This window comes from Panthera pardus, unplaced genomic scaffold, assembly GCF_024362965.1.
Source record: "Panthera pardus isolate Hobbes unplaced genomic scaffold, ASM2436296v1 HiC_scaffold_6, whole genome shotgun sequence".
Lineage (NCBI taxonomy): Eukaryota > Metazoa > Chordata > Mammalia > Carnivora > Felidae > Panthera > Panthera pardus.
The window spans coordinates 92,942,936-92,969,667 of NW_026526991.1; the positions used below are offsets into that span (position 1 = coordinate 92,942,936).

Here is a 26,732-nt window from a genome sequence, read left to right on the forward strand (position 1 = left end):
ATATCTTACTACCTATGGGAATCCTATCTTGGATTTCAGAGGGCACGTGTGGGCCAAATCAGCCACTGCTTTTCTCCTGCTTACGACCTTCCAATATAATCCCAGTTGCTTTGAGAATAAGATCCTACACTTATTGTATAATGCCCCCTACAATCTGGCCTAAATTCAATTACTAATAATTCTCTCACACATTACATTTGCATCTCCGTGTTTGGGCTCTTTACATGAATGGGCTCTTTACATGAAACTCTCTTTCCACCTCTGTTGCCTGGAAAAATCCTATTTACAGAGAACTCTGCTTAGGCATCCCTTGTAGGAAGAAAACCTTCACTGAACCCCACGATTGTGCTAAGTGTCCTTAAGTCTGTATTTTCATAGTATCCTATGAGTTTCTCAATTTTTAATCACCTCCCATTTTATATTTAAATGATCTGTTTATTTGTTCATCTTTCACACTAACAATCTGGGAAAGGCTGGATCAGCTCATACTTACCTTTGTATCCCTAGTACTTAGATCAATACTTGCAGAGAATATTTCCTTTTTATTCAATCTAAATGAACAGACTTGGGGCACCTGGGTGGCTCAATCGGTTGAGCGTCCGACTTCGACTCAGGTCATGATCTCACAGTTTGTGGGTTCAAGCCCTGCGTCGGGCTCTGTGCTGACTGCTTGCTCAGAGCCTGGAGTCTACTTCAGATTCTGTGTCTCCTTCTCTCTCTGCCCCTCCCCCGCTCATGCTTTGTCTCACTCTGTTTCTCAAAAATAAATTAAAAATTTTAAAAAAAAATTTATAAATGAACAGACTTGACTTTCTTCTGGCCGGTTATGTTCTGAGATCTTGTCACTGAACCTGGTCTTTAATCTCAGAAGTTGAAGGTTCCCATAGAACCAGCTGCAAAGTTCCCAGAACACTAACAACACTATGGCCAGTTAACTGGAGTAGGCTGCTGTGAATTGGCCTCCCATAACAGGTCCAGGGCTTGGAGCAGGAGCAGAAAAAGAAGGATGGAAGCTGACCAATGCAGATTCCTGTTTCTATTATTTCTTTTCATGTGCCAACTATCTCCAGAAGTTGCTGCAGAAGTTCAGGAATCCTCAGGTAAAAGAAAAAAGCACTTGGGTGACCATAGGGCAAAAGTATTGTGAAGGAAAGGGAATATGGTAGTGACCTGGGTGTTGTTCCTCCCAATGTAGAACATCTTCTAGGAAATGCTGGATAAAGATTTGTGTTCCATAGTAGAGGCAAGAGAAGCCTAGCATTATTCTTCAGAGAGAGACCATGAGGTGAAGTCACCTTCCTTATAAAACAATAAAGCCTTAGAATGATGACAGTGCCCTTAGAGACTGTGATCTCCTTGGCCTTGGAGAGAAAAAGTATGGATACCCTCAGCATTTAGAACCGCTTCTTCTGCACATGATACCCCAAAACCTTCTGCTTCTCTCTCTCTCTCTCTCTCTCTCTCTCTCTAGATGATTCTGGTGCTTCCCGGGAAACTGTGCAGCTCACAGATGTCCCAGCTGCCATGGAATTCATTGCTGCTGCTGAGGTGGCTGTCATAGGTTTCTTCCAGGTTTGTCCAGTGACCCCATTTCTGTTCCCCCAAAGAACCGGAAACATTCTACCTCAGAGCAGACATGAGAGTCACCTGCTGGCCACTGCACTAGAAGTCAAGGGGCACAGACTTCACTTTCAGCTTATCAATCTAGATCTCTCAATTTCAAGACATTCCCAGTCTCTGAATTATGTCTTTCTCACACTTGATTCAAGACTTCTGAGTCTTGGGGTGCCTGCGTGGCTCAGTCAGTTGAGCATCCAACTTTTAGTTTTGGCTCAAGTCATGATCCCAGGGTCATGGGATCAAGCCCCTCATTGGGCTTCATCACTGAGTGTGGAGTCTTCTTGGGATTCTCTCTCTCTCCCTCTGTCCCTCTCTTCCCCCCATCCCCCCAAAAAAGAGTTCTGGATCTTCTCATCTATAAATGCTTTCAATGTTAAGTCAGTATCTGGATTGCTGAGGCAGAGACCAGAGTAAACCCAACCTCTATCATTCAGGGAACACATTAGTCAATAGTTAATCTCTTTCTAAAGCCTTACCAAGTAGGTAGTCCCTCACTTGTCCTTCTCTTTGTTTGTTCTGAAATGTTGAAAAAGGATGACATTTTGAATATTTGAGGTATTAGCCTCCATCTTCCAGATTGGCTGCCTGACTAATGAAAGCAGCCATAAATGAAAGGGCACCATTCCAGCATTTTTATCTTTCTTTGAAGGTAACATCTGGTTATTCTCACAGATCAAGCCCCTACTCTTATTGCAGACCTTCTTATCTATTTCCACTAATTAGTCACCATCACCCTGTCAATTCTGTGTACACAGCTGGAAATAGCTTCAGTGAGATGCATGTGGGGAAGGAAGACAGGGGAGCATGCTTCTCAGTGATGAGAGATCTGAGCAGTAGACAGAAACGGCCACCTTCAGAAAGGCAGGGAGAAGCAAAGAAAGTGGGAATAGAGGAATGTGCAATAACTTAAACAGCCACCAGATGCCGTCCGTCATTTGATCCGTGAGTAATTCCACTCTAAGGGGAATTAAAAAAGGGCAAGCCTAGATTAGCAAGTGTTCATAGCCTCGGATGAACTCCACACACCCTTTCCAATTACCCCAGATGCAAGGTTAGTCAGCTTCTTTCTTTTTGCACATCTCTTCCTCCAGCCCAGAAAGATGTCAGAAAAGAATATGCTCCCTCCTGTTTATTGCCTGGAGCTGCTATGGGCAAAGGTCCTGTGACAGCAGGGAAAATGATGCCAGCTTTCTGTAGAAGGACTGGATCATTTCTTAGATGTGGTTTCCCTGCTGTCTGCTGCAGGCCTGAGTTCTAGAGTTGGAACAACACAGAAACAGTATCTTCATGGGCAATACCTCAGGCTCAATGCAGGGGAAGAGGATTATTCTTCCACATCCGGCACAAACTTTTGTTAATAAAACCTCTAAGTTCCATTTTAATTTCCTTTATTATTATTATTTTTTTCCTTTCAGGACCTTTGACAGTACCTATTTATTTCTGCATTCCTTCTTTCCTCCACAAATTGTCCCCAAGACATTTGCCTCCTCGGGTATATCAATGACAGTACAGCCAAACTCCACAGGCATCTATGATTTTGAGGCCCTTCTCTGCTAATAAACTGCAAATTTTATGGTAAGGCCAGACAGGAGTTTCAGGCTTAGCTACAATTTTGTAGTTACCTATTAGCCCACCAAGCCTGGAAAATTCAACAACACCACGGCAAATTTAGAGGTAAATGTTGTTTCACTTGACATTAAATCAAGTCTATTATTTTTTTATATGAGTGAGCACGTTTCTACTCCCTATTCTATTTCTATGTGTCTCCTCTCCAAAATAATCCCTGTGGGTTTTTTCCCCCCTCTTGTTTTCAGGATTTAGAAATCCCAGCAGTGTCCCTATTCCATAGTATGGTGCAAAAATTCCAAGCCGTGTCATTTGGAATCAGCACTGATTCTGAGGTTCTGGCCCACTACAACATCACTGGGAACACCATTTCCCTCTTCCGCCTGGTAAGTTGGGTGGGCTGCTCGAGCCTTCTTCCAGTTTTTCCTTTGGTTGTGGATTCACAAATTTGTGCAACTAGGAAGGGCTCTATGACTTTAACACTAATGATGGTGCCAGGGACCATTAAGTCAAGGACGATAATGACAAAGATGGTGGATCAACTCAAGCTTCCCGAACAGGTGCTGTCATGACTTGGAAAGAAGACTGGACTGAGAGTCAAGAGGTAGGATTATAGCACTGCTTTGTCACTGGCCAGCCATGCGACATGGGCAAGTCACTTAACAGTTTTTAGTTTCAATTCCTTCATCTATAAAATAAAAGAGTTTGACCATATCATCTCTAAGGTCATTTTGAGCTCTAAAATTTTATATTTTTATATCACTGGGAGTTCACTTACATTTACCAAACATGCATTAAACAATATCTGTGTCATCTGCAAGATACGGATAATAAAAACATGTTAAATATGTCCCCTGCTTTCAATAGATCTTAAGACATAGTAGAGAATGTAATCATAATTTATAAGTATCTACAATGCAAAAAACATCACTGTGGATAAAGTATTATAATGGTTAAAAGGATAAATGCAATGCAGGAATTCTGACAAAAAAAAAAAAAATGAGGAACGAGGGGCACCTGGGTGGCTCAGTCAAGTGTCCGATTTCAGCTGAGGTCATGATCTCGCATTCACAAATTCAAACCCCACATTAAGCTCTGTGCTGAAAGCTTAGATCTTGGAGCCTACTTCAGATTCTGTGTCTCCTTTTCTCTCTGCCCCTTCTCCACTTGCTCTGTCTCTGTCTCTCTCTCTGTCTCTGTCTCTCGCTCTCTCTCTCTCAAAAGTAATAAATAAACATTAAAAAAAAACTTTTTAATGAGGAACCGGACTGAACTAGAATTTAAAGGGTAGATAAAATTTGGACGAAGTAGAGGAGCATTCATGTCCAAGGTGGGGAAAAAATTAAACTCAAGAAACAATGATCAAGCCACTTTGACTGGATCTCAGGGTACAAGTTTGGAGAAAAAAAAATATAAGACAGAGGAGTTTGATTGAAACCATATTATGGAGAAACTTGAATACCAATTTAGTGGGTTTGCATTTAACTGGGTTGGCACTAGAAAACCCTTAAAGCCTTGAGATCAGGAGAGTAACATGAACAGGAATGTGTTTTTAGCAAGATGATTTTGGCAGTGATGGCTGGGATGGATTGTTAAGCAAGAACACAAGAGTTAGAGAGGACTTTGGTTAGGCTGACAAAATCAATCATGTACTGAGGGTCTGCAGTACAGAGTAGCAATAGAAAGTGAAGAAAAGGCAGGTCCTGCTGCTGATTAAATATAAAAATTGTGGAAAGGAGGCAAAGTTTAAAGGCAGGGTATGTAGAAATAGTGAGGGCATACACAAAAAATAGGGTTTTCTGATGCTTTAGTTAGTTGTTGAGGTTGTATTGTTGGTGGCATATCAAGATAAAGATGTCCAGAATCCACTGGAAATGCAAAATTGGGACAAAAGATAAAGTTTTCAAGATTTCTGCACAAATGGCCTTCTCCCTTCAGCCTCCATCCTATATATTTCACTTCTCATCCACATCTCTTTTAAATGTGTTTTATATTCAGTGTCTCCAATTTTCTTTAAGCTCTTAAATACACTGCTATCTTATCTATGCCCACACCCCCTCAAAACTGCTTTTACTGAGGTCAGCATTGCTTCCATATTTCCAAACCCAATGAACATTCTTTAGGTCTTACTTAAGTAAACATCTCTGCCATGTTTGACATTGTTGACTGTCTCTTCAACATTCTTTCTTTCCATTACTTCTAGGAGCCTACTTCTGGTCCTCTTCTGCTTTTCTTAGTTTCCTTGAGACCTTCTCTGCCTCCATCTACACTGCTTTCTGACCCAGTGCTCTTTCTAATCTGGTTTATAGAATTCACGTCCTGTAGAAGCAGAGACTATTTTGTCCATTACTTCAACCACAGAGCCCAAAAAAAGTGTCTGTCATATAGCAGGTGCTCATTAAGTGTTTGTTGAATGAATGAATGAATGAATGAATGAATGAATGAGTTTTCCTTAGGTAATACAATTCTTATTGTTGACTATCATGGGTCTGCTGAGGATTTGAAGTGCTTTATCTCTAGCCTGGAACTCTCTCATGATTCGAATGCTTGTTGTATATAACTATTTAGATACACTCATAAGCACTACCATCCCAACATGTCCAAAACTGAATTTATCATCTGCACCTGCTAAATTATATTTGTTCCTCTAAAACAACTGTATTGAATGGTTATGTTCATTTGGTCTAATTTTTGCCCATTGCACCTCCAATCTTATTGAATCTATATTCCCCTTTACTTTTCCTACCTTATTTCCTATTTAGTCTCTTAGCATCTTTGACATAAACAATTTCGATAGCTTCTTACTCTCCCTTTGTTACTTCATATCCAGTTTCTAGATTGGTATCACAGTGCTGTATTTCAAATGGAAATTGGGCCATGGTACTGCCTTCTTAAAACCTCTTCAACATTCCCCATTTCTTACAAGATGAAAAACTGACATATTTAATGTTACATATAGTCTTTTATGACCTGGCCACTATCTGCTTCTCTAGTCCCTTTTCCAACATGCTTCTACCATAGGCTTTATCCTCTCACTTCCCAAGTATACACAGTTTGATGATACAACTCCATGATTTCACTCACACAGGCTGTTCCTCTGCCTAAAATGCCACCACCCTCAATGCCCCCTTTCACCTAGCCTCACCCAGCTAACTCCTCAGATTCCAGTGAATGAGTTCAGACATTGTATCCCACACAAAGCCTCCAAGGAATCTTCAAATTGGCCCGCCTATTCCTCTATACTTTGATATCTGTATTTATATTTATCACTTTATAGTGCGTGCCATGTATCTTTGTGTCTGTCTCACCTACTACTCCATTAGACCATGAGCAGCTCAAGGGTAGGCACCACGAATTGTTCACATTTGTTTTCCAAAGCCCACAATATGCCTCTGGTCACAAAGACCCTCAGAAGTACTTGAGAAACTGACTCACCTCCAAAAGCACATCGGAGTCCCTTCACCAGTTCTTTCCCACCTGGACAGTAGTTGCAGGTGTGCATTTCACCATTGTGAAATTGGATTAAATGAAGCTCTTCCAATGAAAAGCTTTGGTAGGAAAGACAGAAAGTTAGGCTAATGCTTTTTGCGTGACTGTTGGACCACTGGTAGTAACCCTTCAATAAAAAAATTCTAATCAGCTACATCTCCACAAGTACTTCTTTCCCAGTTTGTTATTTTAAGTCTCATAAAGAACCGATTTTTTTTTATTTGTTTTTAATGTTTATTCTTTTGAGAGAGAGAGGGAGTGGGGGGAGGGGCAGAGAGAGAGGGAGACACAGAATCCGAAGCAGGCTCCAGGCTCTGAGCTGTCAGCACAGAGCCTGACTCCAGGCTCGAACCCACCAACTGTGATATCATGACCTGAGCCGAAGCTGGACACTTAACCGACTGAGCCACCCAGGTGCCCCTCATAAAGAACTGATTTTAAAAGTCTTGGTACTAAAATAAATACATAAATGAATAAATAAGTAAATGTCTTAGTACTACCAAGATACACATGTGGGAAAGAAAAACAAGTGCTGTTGCTTCCAATGTCTCTACAGATTTTATAACCCCTAATAGGCACATTAGCTTTGCTTACAATCTATCCTTTGTGAAGCCCTGTAGATGACTTCCCAGAGCTGTTCATGCTCCCTTAGCATCTGCTTGTTGTTTACCGCGAAGGGCAGCCCCACTCTGAATGAACTCCTGGGAACCCTGTGGATGAGATTATTGCTGTACCATACCAAAAACAAACACACCGGTTCCGCCCTACTCCACTGGCAGGTCTGGGAGAGGTTCAGCTTGTGCTGCGCCAACTTTTAGATAAACATATTTTTCTCAGTTTATACTTTCAAAAATTTGGTCCATATTTTAACAGGATTATTATTCAGGAGTTTGGGATGACTTTTTTTTTTTTTAAAGAACATCAAGACTATGCATTTTTCAATTAGGAAATGGGGACCTGTTGCAAATTTCTTGGTACCTACCTTCATCTTAAATGTATAGTTCATTCTGTTTGTTTTTATGTTTGTTTTTAGTACCTAATTTATCATAGACACTATGCTAGGTGTTTTTCAGTGTTCTACCATTTAATTCTCGCACAAATCTGACGCAATCATTATTATGGTCTCTGCATTATCAAGAAGGAAGCTAAAGTTCCATGAGATCAATTCAGTTGTCAAAAGTGTATAGAGTAGGGGCGCCTGGGTGGCTCAGTTGGTTAAGCGTCCACTTCGGCTCAGATCATGATCCCACAGTTCCTGAGTTTGAGCCCCACGTCAGGCTCTGTGCTGACTGCTCAGAGCCAGGATCCTGCTTCGGATTCTGTGTCTCCCTCTCTCTCTGCTCCTCCCCTGCTCATGCTCCGTCTCTCTCTGTCTCTCAAAAATAAATAAACGTTAAATTTTTTTTAAATAATTAAGAAAAAGTCTATAGCGTAAACAGACATCTGATTCATACCCAGCATAGCTGTCTCCAAATCATGCCATTTCTGTGATACTATAGTGACTTTCCAAAGTACTTAACCCTGACAAAAACCTTTGTTTTTACTCCTAGATTCTATCTATTCTAATGCCTCTTATGCTAAAGCCTACTTATTTAGAGCACTTGCTCCTAAACGATTCCTCAACCCCACCTCCACCCCTGCCTTTGCACTACTTAAACCCTAGAATCATTTCTCCAGATTTACTCTAGGCACTACACATTTTGGCAAAGAAATCTCAGGATTTAGACATAGAGAGTTTTCAATGGTAAGAACATATTTGGAGATAAACTGGAATAATGATGGGTGAAAACACAGTAAGACTGCAATGAGTTGACAGGACTGGGTGCTTTGAAATGTTTGAGCAATAAGAAGCCAGCAACTGTTATATTCATGGAATACACCACTCTCCAAAAACAGGCAGGACAACTATATAAATGTGATCAGGAAGAATTGAACTAAGTGAAACAAAAATAAGTTGTGTATGACAACTTGTTTAGTGTGTACGACAGCTTGTCTTTTGTGAGTGTGACTGTAGGGAGACCCTCCACACTCTCTCAAGTGCTCTCATTGTTGCCCTAATGGAGGTATAATCCTGGGTTGAATAAACCATGAGCCTGTTCTAAAATGGAATTTCAGATATTATTTGAATGTTTATCCCGCTTTGGGTTTCTTCAATCACCTCTATTTTAAGAAATATAATTAGCCTAACTTTGACCCAATAGGATAGTAATGGAAACACAGTAAAAGCATTCTTCCATTCCCTACATGGTAATGTGCTGGCTACTTATTATACTAAAAGCACCTTGGGGCACTGGGTGGTTTATGTCAGTTAAGCTTCTGACTTGAATTTGGATCAGGTCATGATCTCACAGTTCATGGGATTGAGTTCCACGTTGGGTTCCATGCTGACGGTGCAGAGCCTACTGGGGATTCTCTCTCTCCCCCTCCTCTTCTCTCTCAGAGAAAAAGAAAGAAGGAAAGAAAGAAAGAAAGAAAGAAAGAAAGAAAGAAAGAAAGAAAAGAAAGAAAAGAAAAGAAAAAGGAGGAAGGAAAGAAAGAAAGAAGGAAATGAAGGAAAAAAAAAAGGAATGCACCTTTCCCAACAAAGAGAATCAAAAGGAATGAGTGCATAAAAATAAACTAATAAATGCAGGAAGTAAGGTATGTCAAATTATTAAGTTTTTTTTCTAAAGTATAGTTTTATGAACTATATGGCAAGCTAAATGGTTTATAAAAACAAACCCAGGGACATGAGGGATTTTGTTTAACAAATGATTTCTCAGTGTTATTCAAGATATTTAATACTGTAACTGTGGTGTAAACTAAGACAACTTTAATATACTTTATGAAGTGCTGGGTTGTTAATTAAAGAAATACATAGAAATTCAAAAGAATATTGCTGAAGTGCTAATGAACAGAAAAAAAAAAAAAAAAACCCTGATTAATCTTTTGGTATGATAGTAGTGTCTAAAACAAAATAATCCACTTCAAATATTCTTTGGGGAGTCTCAAAATTGTATTTTAAGGTGGAAACTCTTCTGGTTTACAGTTTCTGTTTTTCTTCTGGTGCTTCTTTCTTGGGGAAGAAAAATAACATGATATCTCAAGTAAAATTCTTTCCAAACACTGGGGAAAAAAAATATATTAAAAAATCTTTCCCCAGCTCTTGGTTTCAGGATCAGATTTTCTGTCCAGGGCATTATGCAAATACTTCCCTTTACAGAGGGAGATTTCCTGTTCGAATATTGTTTCCAGGAGCCCTACACATGACGTTCCAGAGTTTATTAGCCTAAGAAAGAGTGACCCAGTCGGCCATGTTTTATTAAAAGAAGTACTACAAACTGGAGAGACTTCAGGAGAGTGGTTTTTATTAAAACTCTGCTACTTCGAGAATGTTATCACCACTTAACATCCTTCGCCTCCAGTATGCCGCATTCCTTAAGCCCAGAAACACCTGGAATAACTGGGCTTCCTGCTCTCCCTGTTCTGGGAAATGGGAAGGACTGCCTGGAAAAGGGCAGAGAGGGAGGGGCTTCCTGACCGCAGCACAGCTCTGTTAGGTGAGGCACAGCCGCTAGAGTTCCTAGACAAATAATCAGGAAGTAGTCAGACATATGAAATAGTAAAAGGACCCTGATTGTGATTATAATAATGATGAGTTTGATGTTTGCAATTAGCAAAGCCTTAAGTTAGAAGGACACATGCCAGCTGGCAAAGCAGGCCTTAAACAGCCTCAAAGATCCTGTGGGTTCATTTTCTTTCTTTCTTCACTCTTAGTGCCCTGGGAAGGAGGATAAGAGAGGCTGGGCCAGGACTCTCCCTAGGAAGACTTTTCCTTTTGCTTTTAGATTTCTGCCCCAAACCTTCCACTAGGTTCCACTTCGTGAATATTAAAACAATTAAATATACAAAGAGAGAGTTCACATTTTATTTTTATTTATTTTGAGAGAGATAGAGCATGTGCAGGGGGGAGGGGCAGAGAGAGAGAAGAAGAGAGAATCCCAGCAGGCTGTGCACCAGCAGCAGCACAGAGCCCAACTCGAGGCTCAAACTCACAAACCATGACATCGTGACCTGAGCCAAAACCAAGAGGCAGATGCTTAACCGACTGAGCCACCCAGGTGCCCCGCGACTTCACATTTTAAAATATCCTATGGTTTGGGGGCGCCTGGGTGGCTCAGTCGGTTAAGCGGTTGACCTCAGCTCGGGTTATGATCTCATGGTCCATGAGTTCAAGCCCCAGGTCGGACTCTGTGCCGACAGCTCAGAGCCTGGAGCCTGCTTTGGATTCTGATTCTGTGTCTCCCTCTCTCTCTGCCCCTCCCCTGCTCATGCTCTGTCTCTCTCCGTCAAAAAAAAAAAAAAAAAAAAAAAAAAAAAAATTAAAATATCCTATAGTTTTGATGAATTTTTTTCAAAATTCTTATTTTGAAATACATATTTTTGTACCTCAGCATTTATTTATTTCTTAAATTTGAGTTGTGCAAAACAGTCATAAAATAATTAAATCGCTATCTGAGGGAATGTCAGCACTCCTGTGCCTCAGTGCCTAATATACAACAGGCACTCAACAAATGATTCATTTGCAAATGTATTACAGGAGATATATCCAGAATTAATAATATTAACCATAGCATGCCTTGGACTTCTTAAAGGTGCATATTACCTTTAACTAACCAATGGGAGACTGCCTTGAACAAAAGAAGAGAAAAATATGCAACTGGGAGTCATCATGCAAAGGGCATAATGAGCAATCTTGGATTCCTAGTGTTTAATTTACCTTTAATTTACCTTTAAATGAATTCCTTCCTGCATAAACTAAAACGACACTTATCTCTGACTTTGCTGGGTTGACTCAGAGAAAGGAGCTTGGGGGGTAAAAGGATAGTTCTGATCCAGACCAAGAGCAGATTGGGTAGGACCTATATGAGAAAGCAGACATAAGGGAAAGGGGTTGAGATGTCCAAGGGTTGGTAGCTCAAGGATCTCAAAAGTGATTCAAACTATTTTAAGAAACAGAACTGTTCAGAAGCTAGCATTTGTCTGTAGGCATAGTTGCTCTGGGTGATGGAAGTATTATCTTGTGCTTTATGGACAGGAGTAGATTCAGGGATGGGAATGGAAAACTCTGGGGATAAGAATTGACAGTATGAAGTCCTATCTTTTAATGTATTTGAGTATGGTGGAAAGGTAACTCTAAAATGCTAATCTGGGATTACAAACTAGGTAACCAAATAATCCCTTTCACCAATAACAATTTATTTTAAAATCCAGGCAAATAGTAAAGGGGGCAAGAGTCTTTGGAGAACTAGCAAGAGAGAGAGAGAGTGAGAGAGAGAGAGAGAGAAATAACTAGACTAAGATCTAGAAGATAAAACCCCAAAAGGAAAACCCTGTATTGGGACTGCTTTTTGTCTAGGGGCTCTTCTTACTAGTTTTTGAAGAAGCAGTCAAGAGTCTGAGAAGTGTAATAGCTTTTTTGTGACACTCAAGGAACCTGAAAAGTAAATGTTGAAATCCAGGGCCCAGATGAGGAAGTAGGAGGTAGATTTAGTAAAACAGCCTTTGCCCCACTTTGAACCCTAAAGAACAGTACCATAAGAACAAGGATTTACCATAAGTAAATCATCCTTCCCAAGGACTACAACAAATCATCTCAATCCCTGAAATTGGATTAGGATGATCGTATATGTATATATATATATATATATATATATATATATATATATATATACACACATACCCATGCACATAGATATACACACATATACCTCTACACATATATAATTATACTTATGTATCATATATATAATCTACCCTAAGCCATGCCATAGTATAATAGCTGACTCAAAGAAAAAGAGAATAATTTTATTTATTTATTTTTTTTGAAGTTTATTTATTTTTGAGACAGAGAGAGACAGAGCATGAATGCGGGAGGGTCAGAGAGAGAGAGAGGGAGACACAGAATCTGAAGCAGGCTCCAGGCTCTGAGCTGTCAGCACAGAGCCCGACGCGGGGCTCGAACCCATGGACTGTGAGATCATGACCTGAGCCGAAGTCGGACGCTCAACCAACTGAGCCACCCAGGCACCCCCAAAAAAGAGAATAATTTTAAATCAGAGAAGAGATTACCCTCAAAGCAACATCAAAAAGGCAATACTAAATTTCACTGATGACTTCTCAGTGGAAAGAGTGGAATGTTACATGTAAAGAATTATATCTTGCAAAAACAGAAAGAAAATAATTGTGAACATAGACTTCTACCTCCAGCAAAAATAGGCTTGAAAAATAAAGCTGAAATAAAGATATTTTCAGAAACCAAACTGAGAGATTATGTCGCCCAAAAGATCTGACTCATACTAAAAGGTGCTTTCTAGACAGAGGGCAAAACATCCCAGATAGAAGCTCAAAAGTACAGGAAGAAATGAAGAAATCTCACCAAAAAATATGAGATTTAAAATTATAATACACAATAATAATCATCTGTAAGCCTTGAGTGTGGGGTCAGGGTATATAGTTGGATGGAGGAAAACTGTATTAAATTGTTCTAATCTCTACATTATCCAGGAAGAGACAAAATTGCCAGTTAAAATTAGACTCTGACAACTAAAGAATGCATGTTGTGTAGTGCATGCTGGTTATCTTCAAAAGAATGATCGTAGCTTGTGTAACTTCTAAGCCAATCAAGGGAAGGAAGGAATAATATAAAGTGCTCAATCAATTCAAAGTAGTCCAGAAATGGAAGAAAGTGGGATTTGGAACAGGCAGAAACAATGGGAAATGCATATGGAAATAAATATATTAGTAATTACATTCTATAAAAAATAATGCAATGCAAAGACAAGGATTGGCAGACTAGATTAAAAAATACAACTCTGAGCTTTTTACAAAGGACATATTTTAAAACATAGGGACAAAAGATGTAGATGTAAAATAGAAAGATAGATTGAAAGTAAAAGGATAGAGTCTAATACATGGCCTAAGAATATATAAGCAAATCTAACAGAGTTATAAGAAAAAATCGTTAAATTCACAATCATGTTGGGAGATTTTAATCCTTTTTTCCCCTAAAGTTAATTTATTTATTTGGGAGTGGGGGAAGGACAAAGAGAGAGGGGAAGAGAAAGAATATTAAGCAGCCTGCGAATTGGCTTCCAGAGCCTGACTCAGGGCTCGAACTCAGGAACTGTGAGATCACGACCTGAGGCAAAACCAAAAGTCAGTCGCTTAACAGACTGAGCCACCCAGGCACCCCAGAGATTTTAATATTACTCTCTTGATAAAATAAATTGGTTAAAAAATTCAATAAGAATATAGAAAATTTGAATTATAAAATTAACCAAGTGAGTCATTAGTTTATACAGAATACTATATTAAAAACTGCAGATTATACATAATTTTAAGGACATATATAACATATGCAGAAGTTGACAAATGATATAAATAAAATGTAGAAATTAAGCTACAAGGTTAATACTGATTACAAGATTAATATTGATTCATATCAATACAAGATTAAATTAAGTTCTTAAGAGCCAATAGGTTGGAGAAGAAATAAGAACAGAAATTGGAAAACATTTGAATTGAATGATAATGAAATCTACATATAAAATTTATGGATACATTTATAGCCCGGTAAGGAGGAAATGTGTAGATTTTAATATATATTTTAGAGAAGGATGATGATAAAAATCAAGGATCTAAGCATCCATTTTAAAGTGAGAGAAATAAGTTCCAGGTAGATCTTAGATCTATTGTGAAAGATAAAATAATAATGTTTATGGGAGATAAGAGAATTTCTTCATGACTTTGGTGCAAAGATTTTTAAACAAAACAAAACAAAAATACACACTAGTTACCAAGGAAAATATTGATAACGTCAACTACATTGAAATTACCTTCCGTTCATGAGCAATAGCCAACAAAAGGGAAGGTCCCTGTGAAGGAAGATATGCCATACAGAAGCAACAAAAGACTCACATAACAAAGTGTATAAAAGCATCTTCAAACCAGTGAAAGAAAGATAGACAGCTCAATGGAACAATAAGCAAATGATTTGAATTGACACTTCGTAAAAGAGGACATACAAGGGGTTACTCAGGGAAATGCAATTAGAGCCACAATAAGACATTACCACACATTCACCAGAATGAATAAAATTATAAAGGCTGGTAATACCAAGTGTTGGACCAATGGGGGCTTTCAAACAATATAGGTGTAAGCATAAATTATTATCTACTTTAGAAAATAGTTTGGCATTTTTTTAAGTTTATTTATCCATTTTGAGAGAGAGAGTGCGCGTGTGTGTGAGTATGGGAAGGGCAGAGAGAGGGGGAGAAAAAGTATCCCAAGCACAGAGCCCAACATGGGGCTGGATCTATGACCATGAGATCATGACTGAGCCAAAATCAAGAGTTCGATGCTTAACCAACTGAGCCACCCAGATGCCCCAATAGCTTAGCAGTTGTTGTTAGTTGAAAATACACACACTGTCTAATGAAAAATCCCAATCCAAGGTATACGGACAACGGTTATGTCCCATGAACAAGAGTGTTCACTGCAGCATTATTTTAATAATCAGAAACTGGAAATAACCTAAATATCCATCAGTGTAAAATGAGTAAGTTTTGCATATTTATACAATGGAGTATTATATGCCAAGGAAAATGAGCAAATTTCAGCTAAATGTGATGACATGAATGACTATATACAGAATGTTGAGCAAAGAAATGAGATATGTGTACATAAAATATACTGTTAATTTCTATTTTCATGAAGTTTTAAAAAAGAAAACTAAACCATAGGATTAAAAAGTGCATCTTTAGGTGCATCTAAAGCTATAAAGAAAAGGATGAAAATGCCCACCATAAAAGTCAGGTAATGGTCAACTTTGGCAAAAAAAAGAAAAGGGCAAATTATGGATTAGAAGGGAAGACAGAAGGCATCAGGAGTTCTGGCAATATTCTACTTCTTTATCCAAGTGGTGGCTCCACAGTTGTTTGCTCTGTGATAATTTTTTAAAAACTGAGTTTTACATTTTATGTTTCATGCTTTTCTCTGTATGTGCATATTATTTCACATTAAAAGGGTACATACATAAATCTGATTATGTAAATGTAAACCCTTGACTTCAGGTTCTTAGAGCGTAATCTATTTAGCTTGACTTCAAGGCCCTTCAGAAGTTTGCCCCAGCCTACCCCACTAACCTTGTCCCTCTGCTACTCATACTTAACTAGAATTACTGTTATAGTTATGACAAACCAACTGCAGCTTCCAGAACATAGGATCTCTCATCTTTTTGTCCATTGTAAATACTGTTTTTCGAATTAAAACTCTCTCCCCATCCTCATTCATCTAACCAAATTTTAGCTATTTTTCAAGACTTACTTCCTCCTGGAAACTTCTCTGCTCTTCCTTTAGGTGATATATGGGCCCATGATTCCCCTGTGATGACATTTCTGTATCCCACAGGACAGTGTGTTCTTTGAAGGTGGAGAATATTTCTTATTTCCCTTTATGTCTTTTGAGTTTTAGTGCCTGACACGTGGTAGATAGTCCAGAAATCAGAACAGTGACAATTTTATCCTTTTTGTGTTACCCAGGTGGATAACGAACAATTGGATTTAGAGAGCAAAGACATTGAAAGCATTGATGCCACCAAATTAAGCCGCTTCATTGAGATCAACAGCCTCCACTTGGTGACAGAGTACAACCCTGCGGTAAACAATAGTCCTTGGCTCCAGAACCTTAAGTCCCTATGTCAGGGAGGGTACTTGTCTCCATACAGAGATCTCTCCTTCCAGGAGTTTTAATCCTTTGACCAATAATAACAGTAACTGATATTAACTGAACACTCAGCTGTTTATGTTGCAAACTTTACTCCAACCCTTTAAGTATGATAGACTTGTCCCTCCTCAACAAAGAAAGAAACAGAGTTAGAAAACTTAAACACTCATCAGACGACTAGTAAGGAAGAGAGCCAAAATGTAGAGTCAAGGTGACCGAGTCAAACACTTTTGAGCTTTGCTGTCTGAGAGTGTTCATTAAAAGCAACTCATCTAAGCAACACTCTAGACCACACTTCTCAAACAAAATTGTAATCGATGCTGAAGATCCACTTTTCCAAAGGCATCAGTGACCAATCCGCTTGCAAAATAAAATTTAATGGAAAAATTAAATATTAAAAAATAAAGCCCACTGATCACATACTTGGATGTTACAGCAATGTAAAATTTCTACAAAAGTTTTTAAAACTTCGTCCTACCTCCTTGTGGACCTGTAACTAACAATTCTTGGTCTGGCACCCCCTACACATGCCTAGACCCTCATGGTGATATAGCTTTCTTTCTAGATTTATCTTATGGTGTTGCACACTGCATGCCACCTGGGTGAAGGCATCAGCCCACCCATTCTGATCATCTTCTGGTCGTCTAACATTCTACAGCGTACACAGTGAATTAATTACTTTCTATGTCCTGTCTTTTCTTTTCCCTGGTGTAGAACATAAGGTGATAGAGTATTAATTTCCAGTGATCTCATCAGTTCTGAAATGCTGTGCATTCTCTAATAACAGTACTTTAGAGCACATCATGGTTTTTAGAACTCACAAAGCCAATTCACACCCATTTTCTCACTTAATGTTCACATTGATTTTTTGAGGCCAAAGAGAGAAAATTACTATGCCCATTTTATCAAGGAGCACATTTAAGATCCAAGTGACTTATTCAAGGTCACTAAGTCAGAAAGGTAGAACTGAAGGCAGAAATTTTAACTCCTGATGGATTAGCTCATATTGTCTACTCCCATTTCACAGGAAAGAAAAGAGAGTTCAGAAAAGGGAAGTTCCTCAAGGCCATATGACTAGCAATTTGAGCTTCCGAAACAGCTCTCTGCACTTGTCCCTGCTTTTTTTTTTCATGACTAGTCTGACAGAATCCTGTGGTTTTTCCATTGCCCCACACAGCCTTCAATAGGAAACACCCCTTTTCCTGTTGACTAAATTCCTGTCCATCTTTCACACCACGTTTGTCTTCATAGAGTGGTGACTCCATTTCCACCTTTGTTAAGATTCCAAACACACGCACCCCAGGGGTGTTGGCAGCAATAATCAAAAAGGCAGTTTTCTCCTAGACCATCATCATTCTCATGATTATATTTGTAGAGGTCGGGAGTGCTTGTGGGAAAAGAAAAGATGATCTTAGAGTCCCTAGGTCTATGGCCCCAGGGTCCTGGAGTTCTGCGGGCTAACTAAACAAGGACTGGCCTTCCTGAGTTCTTGTGCCGAGTTCATCTCTTATCTTACAAAGTAATGACATATTACTTTAAATTCCACATTAGTAGTGAAGGCAAATCACATCAAGAAGAAATTAGGTAAGAATTTCTTTAGAAAAGCAAGTTCACCTTTTGTTGTCACTTCTACATTTACCAAAGGTGATATTTTTCTCATTTGGAGACCTGCCTCCTCTACTATAGCTATTTCTCATCTGCTGTGGATGCAGAGGTTTGCACCAGTATCAATGAGGAGGCCGAAACTCACAATCATGTATTAAGCCAGCTGTATACGTTTAATGCCCACACTTGATACTTAGCTTCAAGGTGGAAAATCAGACTGCCTGTTAAGATTAAATTAATCACTTCTGATATACCCAAGACAGCTGGGTATACCCAAAAAGTAAGACAGCTGTACTTTTTGACTCTTTAGCTTTGATTTCTTGACTTCCCCCAAATTATTCTCCAACTCAGCTCTAGGAGGATACATGCATGCTTTAAGTTTAGGTAGCAGGATCTAGTAAAACAAGACACTCTTATTTGACATCCAATCTCCCAAATTTAAAATCTAAGAACTGGCTTTAAACTCCAGGTAGAGGGGCGCCTGGGTGGCTCAGCTGGTCGAGCAACCTTCAGGTCATGATCCCAGGGTCATGGGATTAAGCCCTGCGTCAGGTTCCATCCTAAGTGTGGAGCCTGCTTAAGATTCTCTCTCTCTCCTTCTGCCCCTTTCCCCTGCTCATTCTCTCTCTCTCTCTCTCTCTCTCTCTAAAATATAAATTAATTAATTCCAGGAAGAAAGTTTTGGAAAAGAGCTCATTGAACACTCCTTGCCTACTTGGCCAATACTGCTGGAAAATCTCTACGGAGTAGTGTGTAGCTTCCAGAAGAATCCGACCTAGCTGGCTCCCCTTCTCAGCATCCTGGGACTCTGTCTTACAGTTCATTCATCCACCATACTCTCGCTTCCTGTACACATGCTAGTTTTATAGAAATGCTTTCTGTATTTAAGAGGGAGAGGTGAAAAGGGATAGGATTTATTTAAAAGAGACTCTTGGAGCACGGTTTCAGGAAAAGAAAAAAAAAAAGTGAAGAGAGCCAGTGCCATAGTTTCAAGCTCTCTCTTCTCCTCACTCTGGCTCATGGCTGTACTACTCCCCTCCGTCACTGATAACTTCACGGGAAATCACTATCTCTAATCAGCAAAAAAGGGCCAATGCTTCTGGCCTCCTGAAGAGCTTATCTTATTGCTGAGGTTTCAGGCAAATGGCTTTCATTTGAGTTGGTTTAGATGGGGTTTTGCAATTAACTATGTATAAAGCAGGACAACCTGATGGTTAAGAGCATGGCCTCTGGGGTGCTTGAGTGGCTCAGTTGGTTGAGCTTCTGACTCTTGATTTTGGCTCAGGTTATGATCCCAGAGTCATGGGATGAAGCCCTGTGTTCGGACTCCACACTGAGCATGCAGCTGCTTAAGTTCTCTCCCCAACTCCCCCTCCCCTCTTGCTTTCTATCTCTAAAAAATTAAAAAATAAAGAGCATGGACTCTGGAGCCAGACTGCCTGGTGTGAATCCCAGTCCACAATTTATGTAACTTTGGGAGAGTTTATGCCTTAATTCCCTCATGTATAAAACTTAAACTTTGAGGATCAAGTTGGTTATTATATGTAAAGACCTGGAAACAGTGTCCAGCACATAATAAGCATTCAAAAGTGTATCTGACTGCTCTTGCGACATGGAAAGGGACTGAGAAGAAGTAACTGATAAGTTACATGATATATTCGTTGTCTATTGATGTATAACAGATTACCCCAAAATTTATCAGCTTTTTTAAACAGTAAAGTTTGATTATCTCACACGGTTTCTGTGGGTTAATTTGGGAGAGGCTAGGCGAGGTGCTTTTGATCTGGGGGTTCTTGTGAGGTTGTAGTCATTGGTCAGAGAGGTAGTCAGTCATCTGAGGGTTGGACTAGGGCTATAGGATCTGCTTCACATAGCTGGCAAGTCAGTGCTGGCTATTAGTAGAAGGCCTTCATTTTGTGCTGTGTGAATCTCTTCATAAGGCTACTTGTGTGTCCAACACTGGGACTGGCTTTCCCCAGCATGAGTGATAGAAGAGAGAAGGCAGATACCCCTATGTTTTTTATGACTTAACCTTGGAAGTCACACTCTGTCATTTCTGCAATATCCCAATGGTTGCTCAGTTCAGCCTTTTTCATCATGGATGATAGGGATCTACACAGTTGCATGACTGCCCAAGGGGAGAATTATGGAGGGCCGAGATGGAGGCTAGTTATCATTTGTGTTATGGGTGGATAGTTCTCATTTATATTTCAGCCTACCTATTTACTGGGTTGCCACTAATGGTTTGTTGTTGTTGTTCCTTGTCTATTCCATTTAACTATAATACACTTCAATTTGCCAGACTGCGATTGGCCTATTTAATAGCATGATTCAGATTCATCTTCTACTGATGATGAACAAGGCCTCCCCAGAGTATGAGGAAAGCATGCACAGATACCAAAATGCTGCCAAGCTCTTCCAGGGGAAGGTAAGTCTGGAATAGCAGATAACCCTTTTGAATACTCAGTACTAGGACACTAAAAAAAGCAGATGGGTCCAGGGAGGTTAGATAAATAAGGAAAGTGAGTATGATTAAGAGATCATGAATTAAGAACTGGGACATAATAAGTCACATTATTCCTTTTTAAAATTAAAGATGTTGCGATTGCTGTATTAGGTATTTACCCAAAAGATACAAAAATACAGATTAATTAGGGGTACATGCACCCTAATGTTTATAGCAGCATTATCTACAATAGCCAACCTATGGAGAGAGCCCAAATGTCCATCGACTGATCAATGGATAAAGGAAATGTGAATTTATATATATATATATATATATATATATATATATATATATATATATATAATGGAATGTTAGTCATCAAAAAGAATGAAATCTTGTCACTTGCAATGATGCGGATGGAGCTAGAATGTATTATGCTAAGTGAAATAAGTCAGTCAGAAAAAGACAAATACCATATGATTTCACTCATATGTGGAATTTAAGAAAACAGATGGGCATATGGGAAGGAGGGAATAAAAGAGATGACAGGGAAACAAACCACAAAAGACTCTTAATGATAGAGAGCAAACTATGGGTTGCCAGAGTGAGGTGGGTGGGAGGTGGGCTAGATGGGTGGTGAGTACTAAAGAGGGCACTTGTGATGGGCACTGGGTGTTGTATGTAAGTGGTGAATCACTGAATTCTACTCCTGAAAAACAAGAACAAACAAACAACAAACAAACAAAGAAGGCTGATGAATGGGTTTCCTAAAAATAAAAAAATTAAAACTTAAAAAAGGTACAAATATTTTCAATATGAATAAAATGAAGCAATAAGGATAAACCTTTTTGCTTGCAAATTCAAAAAAAAATAAATTAAATTAAGTTAAAGATGTATTTCATACTATTAAAGACCTATATAACCATATCTTCCCTTGGGGGGAAGTCTATTTTTTTTCTGTATTGAAAAGTGAAGAAAATAGAGACCCAAAGATGCTGAAAATAAAAATCACTTTTTAGTCACAATTTATTTATTCTTTGCCATTGCCTCTTAAAGTTTTAAACTCAGGACTTATTTCCCATATAAAGCACCTGTCATACCTGGGGCCTACTAGATGTCCCATAAATGTTTATTTCTGTCCCCTCTCTACTTTGTACAGTTCTGTTTGGTATGACTGAAATAGTAAAACTTCAACCACTTCAAGGCTACTGCATTAAACTAGAGACATTTTCAATACTGACATCTGTCTGGTAGTAACATAAGTTGACTTTCTGGTGGTTGTTTCCCTAACACTGGCAGTTTTCAGTGTTTCTAAATGTAGACGATCCTCTAACAAGAATATTCTAAATATTTCTACTTTGGGTAGAAGGTTTGATTTAATAATATAAAATAGTTGACATTTATCAAGCATTTATCACATGCTAAAAACTGTACTGAAAATACTAGATGGATCCTCTCATTTAATCTCCCCCAACAAAAGCCTATCTTGCCGATGAGAACACTGAGCCTCAGAAAGGCTGAGTAATGTGTCAAAGTCACACAGCTAGAAAGTAGCAGACACAAAACTTAAAATGTATCATCTGCTTTTAACCATTAGGCTATCCTTGCTTATTTAGCTAATCACTAAAGTTGCTTCCAATTCTCTGTTCTTAAAATTAAATAAACTTGATCAAAGGGGTAAAATACCAAAGCAGTGAAAAATAAGAAGCAATCCATTCAATTGGATGGCACAGACCATAAGTTCAATCAGTATAACCTGCAACAATCGTGAAAAGTCTCTTTCTCTTCCGGACCTCAGATAGATGTTTCCCTTTCAAACCTCTCCAACTGCAGATTCTTTTTGTTCTGGTGGACAGTGGTGTGAAGGCCAATGGGAAGGTGATCTCATTTTTCAAACTAAAGGAGTCTCAACTGCCCGCTTTGGCAATTTACCGGACTCTAGATGAGGAGTGGGATACACTACCCAGAGCGGAAGTTTCAGTGGAGAATGTGCAGAACTTTTGTGATGGATTCTTGGGAGGGAAACGGCTGGTAAGTGGGAGACTTCAGGAAGAGCAAGTTGAGTGTCACTCTCTGTGTCTTCTCATTTCCCGTTGAATAAAAATTCTTTAAGCTCTACTGGATTTGACTAAGAGCAAAAGTACATGAGGATATGGTGGACAGGATCAGGAGGCTTGTTAGGATAGAATCGTGAGAATAGAACTACATATGCATCTTTGGAAGATGTCTTGCACATGCAAAGGAGCTGAATTTGGGGTTTTACCATTCTGTTTGCATTATTAATGGGAAATAAATAAGATTCCCATATATAAGAGTTCGTGAAATAAAAATTAAAGATGGATTTAGGTCTTCCAGGAGTCATTACATAACTCATTTTGCTAATCTCTCAAAACCAAGAGCCCCAAATCTAAATAATAGTGTTGTGATGTTTTTCAGAGAGAAAATCATGAATCAGAAGAAAAGACTCCAAAGGTGGAACTCTGAGCTCTCCCTGATACTCCCGAATACTACTAAGAATTTACACGATATAACAAAAGGGCAACTCAAACTTCAGAGATGCTAACCAACAGGATGAACAGGCCTTAAACACACACACACACACACACACACACACACACACACCTCCATTTTGTTCCTTAAAATCTCATTTACTCTCCTTATCCTTTCTTTTAAATTGTCTACACTCTCTCACTACCCATCCGATCTTCTTCTACGCATTCATACTGTGTAGTCCCATACACAGCAACACACATCACTGAATGGAGCCTTTAAGAGAAATATTGTGATATTTCTTTGAAGGAGAGGCATTCCTGGAGGGAGGATATTCTGATTTGTCATTTAATATTGAATCTTTACACTGCACAGGACGTACATGCAACATAGTTTCTGCTCTTTAGTGGTTAAGGGTTGAAACTCTACCTTCCTCATGAGCACACGTCCCTGTCTAACTCCCAGCCGAGAACAAAAGGAAGTTTTAAACACCTTTGCAGAACTGCGTTTTTGCCGGGGTCAACCGGTGTTTCCAAGTCTCTAAACTCAGCAGAAACAGACTATGTAAAAACTCTATGCTTGTGTAGCATTCCTAACTCCCCATGTAAATCAACAACCGCATAATAAATAAAAAGCAATAATGTTATAAGAAAAGACTGGCATCTCTTTGCAGGCCAAACCTTTTGTAAATACCCAGATGCCCAATTAAGCAGTAGGCACCTCACCCTTCGGTGTCCACTGTTTAGCGTCCGGCCATGAGCCACTAATGTGTTATTGTTAACTTGGTGGGTGGGATGGAGAGTGGGTAGAGACCATCCTCCATGAGGATTGGTATAAATGTGGCAAAAGAGCTAGGAGTCGAATTATGTAAAAGGTTGGGGAATAGGTAAGGAGGGGGGTACTTGGCTCTGGGCGGGGGCTGACTAAGAGTGGATTATTGCAGGTAAGGTGTTCAATCCAGCCCATGTGAAACAGAGGGAGAGTTTGGCTGAGTGTCTCTGGCCTACAGGCTGTTACTGTCAACACACAGATGCTGCATTGTTCCCAGGAGGCCCTTGGCTCAGAAGGAAGGGGCCTAAGTGCCGAAGAGTTGAAAAACCACAGTGTGCACCTTAAGGATTGGTCCAAGTGCGGAACAGGGAGTGAAAGACTTAGTTGTTTCTTTCTGTGGGGAAAACTCCACAGCCTCTGAGCTGGGAGTGGACAGCTGGCAAGGACGCTATGAAAGCAGCAGTGTATGGCATGCTCCCTCAGCAACATGAGACTGAAGGATTGTGAGGAGGCCGTCCAGTTCACCCATGGGGAGGAAACCACCCCGTCTTCTCTCTCGAGGCTAAAATATATTCCTAGGGTAGGCACATCCCAGAAGCCTCTCTTTGATCCTGTAAACCAGAGCTCTTGACGTCTACAGTCAGGAAATTCTTCCTGATATTCAGCTGAAATCCTCTGGCCACACAAACCTGTTTCTTCTTACCTGCAATCCATGGAAATTCTTAACAGCTGCCAATCACCATCTCCAAGTGGCACCTCCAATTCTTACTGGGTGTTCTTAACCTCCTTATCCAGTCTTGTTTTCTCCCTACCTACAATCCAACTCTTCAGCTAATTTGCTTTATTTCCAAGTCACTTAATTGGCTTTATTATTTTTCCCTCTTCCCTCTTTCTCAAATTTCCTTCTTTTTTTGCTTAAAAAATAGCAGATTCCAAACCACTGTGAGAATTTGGTAAATGTCAAAAGATAAATTCCCATGAATTCACCCAATATTCCACATTGGTCAACACTGACCGCATCTTTATAGTGCATTTTGCTGCTTGATGACATGCGACAGAAATTTTATTATAGATTGTCTTTTAATGCTTATCTTTTATCTTTATTGTATTGAATTGTTCCTTCAGTTTATGGTTTTCCAGAACTGTGAGAGATTTTTGCCTGTCTGTGTCACAGCCAATCTGGTTTTTGTAGCTCTGGCAACTCATGACCAAAGAAGGGAACTCTTTCAGAAAGAAGAAATTTCTAAAATTTCTCATTCATTCATTAAATATCAGACTTAGTATTATAAAGTTCTAGAGTTTCTAGATCTTCTCTGTCTCTGGATAATATCTTCCTAAGACTCTGCATTCTTTCCCCAAGGTCATGTTATTGTTGAAACATCTAGATATATGTTAGCTACTTTTCACGATGGACTCATTCTTTAGCCCTAGCTGGCAAGAAATTGCCATACTTTCGTTTAAAGTTTGAAGGAAGTGGTGATGCCATACAATAGAACTTTGTAAAAAGATACTAGAAGATAGAAGCCTTTTTTTTTTTTTTTTTTTGACAGATCCTGCCGCAGGTTTATTTGTACAAATAGCACAGGAGGACACCAGCCCCATGCAGATAGAAGCCCAGGGGTCACACCAGTCCTTCTACCCTCACACTGGCAGATGGAAACCTCTACACTGGTGCCTTTGTGGGGGCCTGGGCACCTTTGGGAGCCTGAGTCTGAGCTGCAGCAGGCTCAGGAGTTGCAGCTGCAGCCTGGGCCTTGGTTTGAGCCTTGGCCTTGGCCTTTGGCCGGCAGAGCCTGAGACCCTTGGCAATGCGGGCACGAGCACGTTTCCCGAGCTTGGGGTGAGCGATGTAGGCAAGTCGATTGAGCTTGCGGCTGCCACCCTTTGGGATCTTGGGCTTGACCTCCTTGGGCTTGACAAGGGCCTTGATAGCCTCGGCACGTGCACTCATGGCCTTGGCGTTGTTGGCCTGCATCTTCTTCAGGCCCTTCTTGTTGTGCTTCTTGGCAAAGCGCATGTTCCTCAGGAACTTGGGGTCTACCCCCTTAAGAGATTCGTATCTTTGTGACTGGGGCTTCTTGATGCCATTTTTGTGCCATTTCCGTGACTGGTTGTGCGTGGTGTGGTTCTTGGACTTGGCCATATCTGCACCAAAGCCCGCGGCTCCCGAAGCGCCTTGGACCGGAAAAGTAGAAGATAGAAGACTTTGATAGAAGAAGTAGAGAAACAGGGCATGATTGAAGGAATGCCAGGAAAATTGGTGTGTGAGTCTCATGACTTCTGTGTATGGGACTCTGTGACCTTGGAAAACCCTATCTTTAAATTTCAGTTCATTGAGGGCAATACAATAATTCACAGGATTTTTTGAGACCCCAAGCTGATAATACGTATGAGGTAAAGTGTGTCATTGCTTTTGTTTTTTAACAGAATACTACGCTGCCGTCTCTGGATAACAGCTATTTCTCCAATCGTCTGAACTTTTAAAAAAGGAGAGACTTCCTTCGGAGTCTTAAAAGAATTAGCATGGGAGGCCTCACACGTGAGATTAGAGAAGTATTTGAAATAACTATTTTAAAATATAGATTTGGGGAGCACCTGGGTGGCTCAGTCAGTTAAGCATCGGACTCTTAGTTCCAGCTCAGGTCATGATCTCACGGTTCCTTGAGTTCAAACCCCACATCGGGTTCTGTACTGACAGTGTGGAGCCTGCTTGGGATTCTTTCTCCCTCCCTCTCTGTCTCAAAAAAAAAAATTAAATTAAATAAATAAATAAATAAATAAATAAATAATAAAATGTAGGTTTTATTGTTGCTCAGGCATGGTGAAGCCAACAGACCAGGAGACAATTGACATTGAAAAGATAGTTTGTTATGGTTTCCGAGAGGGGGGAACATGCCATACCATGGGGAAGGACCAGGGCTGGTCAGGAGGCAGAGGGACCAAGGGGAAAATATAGGCAATAGCCTTTATTGTGCTTTGT

The 26,732-nt window shown here is 39.7% G+C and overlaps 3 protein-coding genes across 5 annotated transcripts in view; 1 reads left to right on the forward strand and 2 right to left on the reverse strand.

Annotated features, from left to right (window-relative positions):
* The window catches only part of PDE6H (phosphodiesterase 6H), a 179,598-nt gene that overhangs the window by 42,641 nt on the left and 110,225 nt on the right, over positions 1-26,732 (reverse strand). The window lies entirely within an intron of this gene.
* Positions 847-26,356, forward strand: ERP27 (endoplasmic reticulum protein 27). Of its 2 annotated transcripts, none has more exons than XM_019452057.2 (7): positions 847-1,100; positions 1,472-1,572; positions 3,435-3,572; positions 16,257-16,373; positions 20,348-20,473; positions 22,325-22,522; positions 26,180-26,356. In XM_019452057.2, exons 1-7 carry the CDS (start codon positions 1,007-1,009, stop codon positions 26,234-26,236), a joined length of 831 nt encoding a protein of 276 aa, XP_019307602.1. In that variant the 5' UTR covers positions 847-1,006; the 3' UTR covers positions 26,237-26,356. The 2 variants fall into 2 exon arrangements, with proteins under 2 accessions (XP_019307602.1, XP_053751721.1); XM_053895746.1 differs by lacking the exon at positions 26,180-26,356 and adding an exon at positions 22,928-23,635 and having other exon boundaries at positions 878-1,100.
* On the reverse strand, positions 25,304-25,960 carry LOC109268656 (60S ribosomal protein L29-like). Its single transcript, XM_053895749.1, has one exon. It carries the CDS (start codon positions 25,893-25,895, stop codon positions 25,416-25,418), a length of 480 nt encoding a protein of 159 aa, XP_053751724.1. The 5' UTR covers positions 25,896-25,960; the 3' UTR covers positions 25,304-25,415.